Source organism: Sinocyclocheilus rhinocerous, unplaced genomic scaffold (assembly GCF_001515625.1).
Source record: "Sinocyclocheilus rhinocerous isolate Xijiao unplaced genomic scaffold, SAMN03320098_v1.1 scaffold1351, whole genome shotgun sequence".
Taxonomy (NCBI): Eukaryota; Metazoa; Chordata; class Actinopteri; order Cypriniformes; family Cyprinidae; genus Sinocyclocheilus; species Sinocyclocheilus rhinocerous.
This window is the reverse complement of record NW_015654494.1, coordinates 18,497-20,939: the sequence shown is the minus strand read 5'-3', so window position 1 is coordinate 20,939 and position 2,443 is coordinate 18,497. Positions and strand designations below refer to the sequence as shown.

The 2,443-nt window shown below is 34.1% G+C and overlaps 1 protein-coding gene across 1 annotated transcript in view; it reads right to left on the bottom strand.

Annotated features, from left to right (window-relative positions):
* Positions 1-604, bottom strand: part of LOC107717161 (calreticulin-like) — a 6,949-nt gene extending 6,345 nt beyond the window's left edge. Inside the window, exon 1 of the mRNA XM_016523827.1 lies at positions 414-604. Within this exon, the coding sequence (XP_016379313.1) occupies positions 414-504 (91 nt within the window). The 5' untranslated portion in view covers positions 505-604. The remainder of the gene's footprint in view (positions 1-413) is intronic.
* Positions 605-2,443: the final 1,839 nt, after the last annotated feature.

Below are 2,443 nucleotides of genomic sequence, written 5' to 3'. Positions count from 1 at the left end.
CAACAACAAAAAAAATCTGATAGAAATCATTAGTATCTTAAATTTGCTTTTACGACAACAGTTTAATAGTCTAAAAAGTGAACTGAAACCAAAACCTAACACTTTGATTCATAAAAGATATTTCCCGTTTGTCAAAATCCATGATTAAGTACGCATTTTGACAGAAATCTGACTCATTTGCACAAATCATGGATCCTTAGCATGACTTGTAAGTTGTATAACACCGTTTAGTATGCAAATACAGCAAATGAAAGCGACAATGATGATAAACGATAACAGGCTTTGATCGAATACATGCTAAAAAGACATTAAAGACGCATTATTTTGACATTTTCAAGAAACACTTTCATCTCAAGAAAACAGTGACAATGTAGCTATCTGATGTCATGCACGATCAAAGAAGTGAAATTTACCTCCGTCCAGAAATTGTTCTTTAAAATACACATCTGCATGCGTAGTGAAAGCCAGTGCATATATAAAGCACACTACAGCAGCGATCCGCATCTCTGCACTGTTAAAGGATCTATAATAGATAAAGATCCCGATATAATAATGAATGGCGCTGGAGCTAATGGTCAGTGAAATATGGCTCGGTTGTGTTCCTGCACAGATGGCTGAGAACCATTGGCCGGACGCGCAGCCAATCAGAAGAGACCACGAGTGAGGAGTCAGCGCCGTGGGCGGGGCTTCTGCGAAGCACGTGACGTGAACGCTAAGGAAGTGTGTAGAAATAAAAACAAGTATAGTGAGATTCTTGTCGCGATAGTAAACTAGAAAAATGACATTGTTAAATGTAAAGGACGTTAATGTGATAATGTTAACGTGTGTGTGTTTAGCTTAGATATATGCTGCTTACAATTGTATTATTTAATAGCCTAATAATAATCCAATAATTAAAAATAGTAGGCTAATTATGCTCTAGAATATGTATTTGTGGTTTTCTCCAAAACAAAACCGTGCAGAAGTACAAAAAAAATAATTTTGTAATTATTTTAAAAATGTAAAGATATGTGGCACATTGCTGAATTCAAAATTCAAGCACTACATAGCTAATAAATGTAATAATATAGACTAAGACTCGAACCTCGGAGTGAGAAAACTTTATTGCTACTACTATTATTGCAGATACAAAAACTAATGGATAGTGGTAGCAGTCACAAGTCAAGGAAATATTAGAAATATATCTGAGGGAAATATTAAGTCTTTCAAACTGAATTTAAAAAAAAAAGGACACTAAAAATGCAAATCGATAGATTTCATGCATTTATGATCAGCCAGTAGAGGAGGTTTATTATTAGTAAATAAGTCTGATCTGTACAATAATAAACACTATCTATTTTGCAATGCAAAGGCAAGCTAATTTCGGTGAATGCACGAGACTGACAATTCATTCGCCGCTGGAAGCCGATAGAACTATTTTGTCTACAAACCAGTGTGTTTATAAGTACAGCAATACATTAAAATAACACAAGAAATGGCCGTTTAGAACATCAGGCAGCATAACGAGCTGTTTTGTACCGCTAATTATAACTGGAAGCTAATGACATCATTCAAGTTACAAATGGCAACGCCCGATTACATTAAAATAAGGTAAATACGACAGGTATATTTTTAAGTCCTTTAAATCCCCCAGTAAAAATACGAATGATCATATTAAGAAAAAATTTAAATATAGATGAATAATGATTAAAAAAAAAACATGTTAAACTAAATCTAATGTGAGCAAAGCAATTTTTAGCCACATCAATATGCTACCAGCAGATGACTATATAAAGCCTTGAAAAATAAATGATGATTAATACATGATAAAAAAAAGATAAATAACATTAGGCTTCTGATGTGTGAATCTGTGCTTGATCTTGTTGAGCTCTTCTGGATCTGATGTCATAAACCAGAAGAATGACAGTAGTCTGTGTCCTGTCTTGTCACTGTCATTCTGTTGCACTGTGGAGCTTCTGTCACTAAAACAAATTCCTCGTATGTGTAAACATACCTGGCAATAAAGCTCATTCTGATTCTGATGATGAATAACATTGTGAAGAGTTACTGCTGATGACAGGAACAGGCAGACGAGCTAAAAACATGAGAGAATAAAGATAAATGAGGATGAATGAAGATATTCAAGCATGAGGAAGAAACATTGTTGAGGATAGGGTTGGACATCGTTTGAATTTTAACAAATCAAATTCCGATTCTAATTCTGCTTATCGATTCCAATTTTTATCGATTCCCAGTTTCGATTCCAATGTGGTTAAAAAAATGAAGTCAAACATTTAGATATCAGACATATTTATTCTGTGGCTCTTTTTGCAAAATATTTAATTGCTGCTGAATAGCATGAACAAAAGTCAGTCGGCTACAAAAAAACTGGACTCGACTAAGAGCTGTTTGTGTGCAAAATAGAGCTGCACGATTCTGGATAAATTGAGACTTTTTTTTTTTT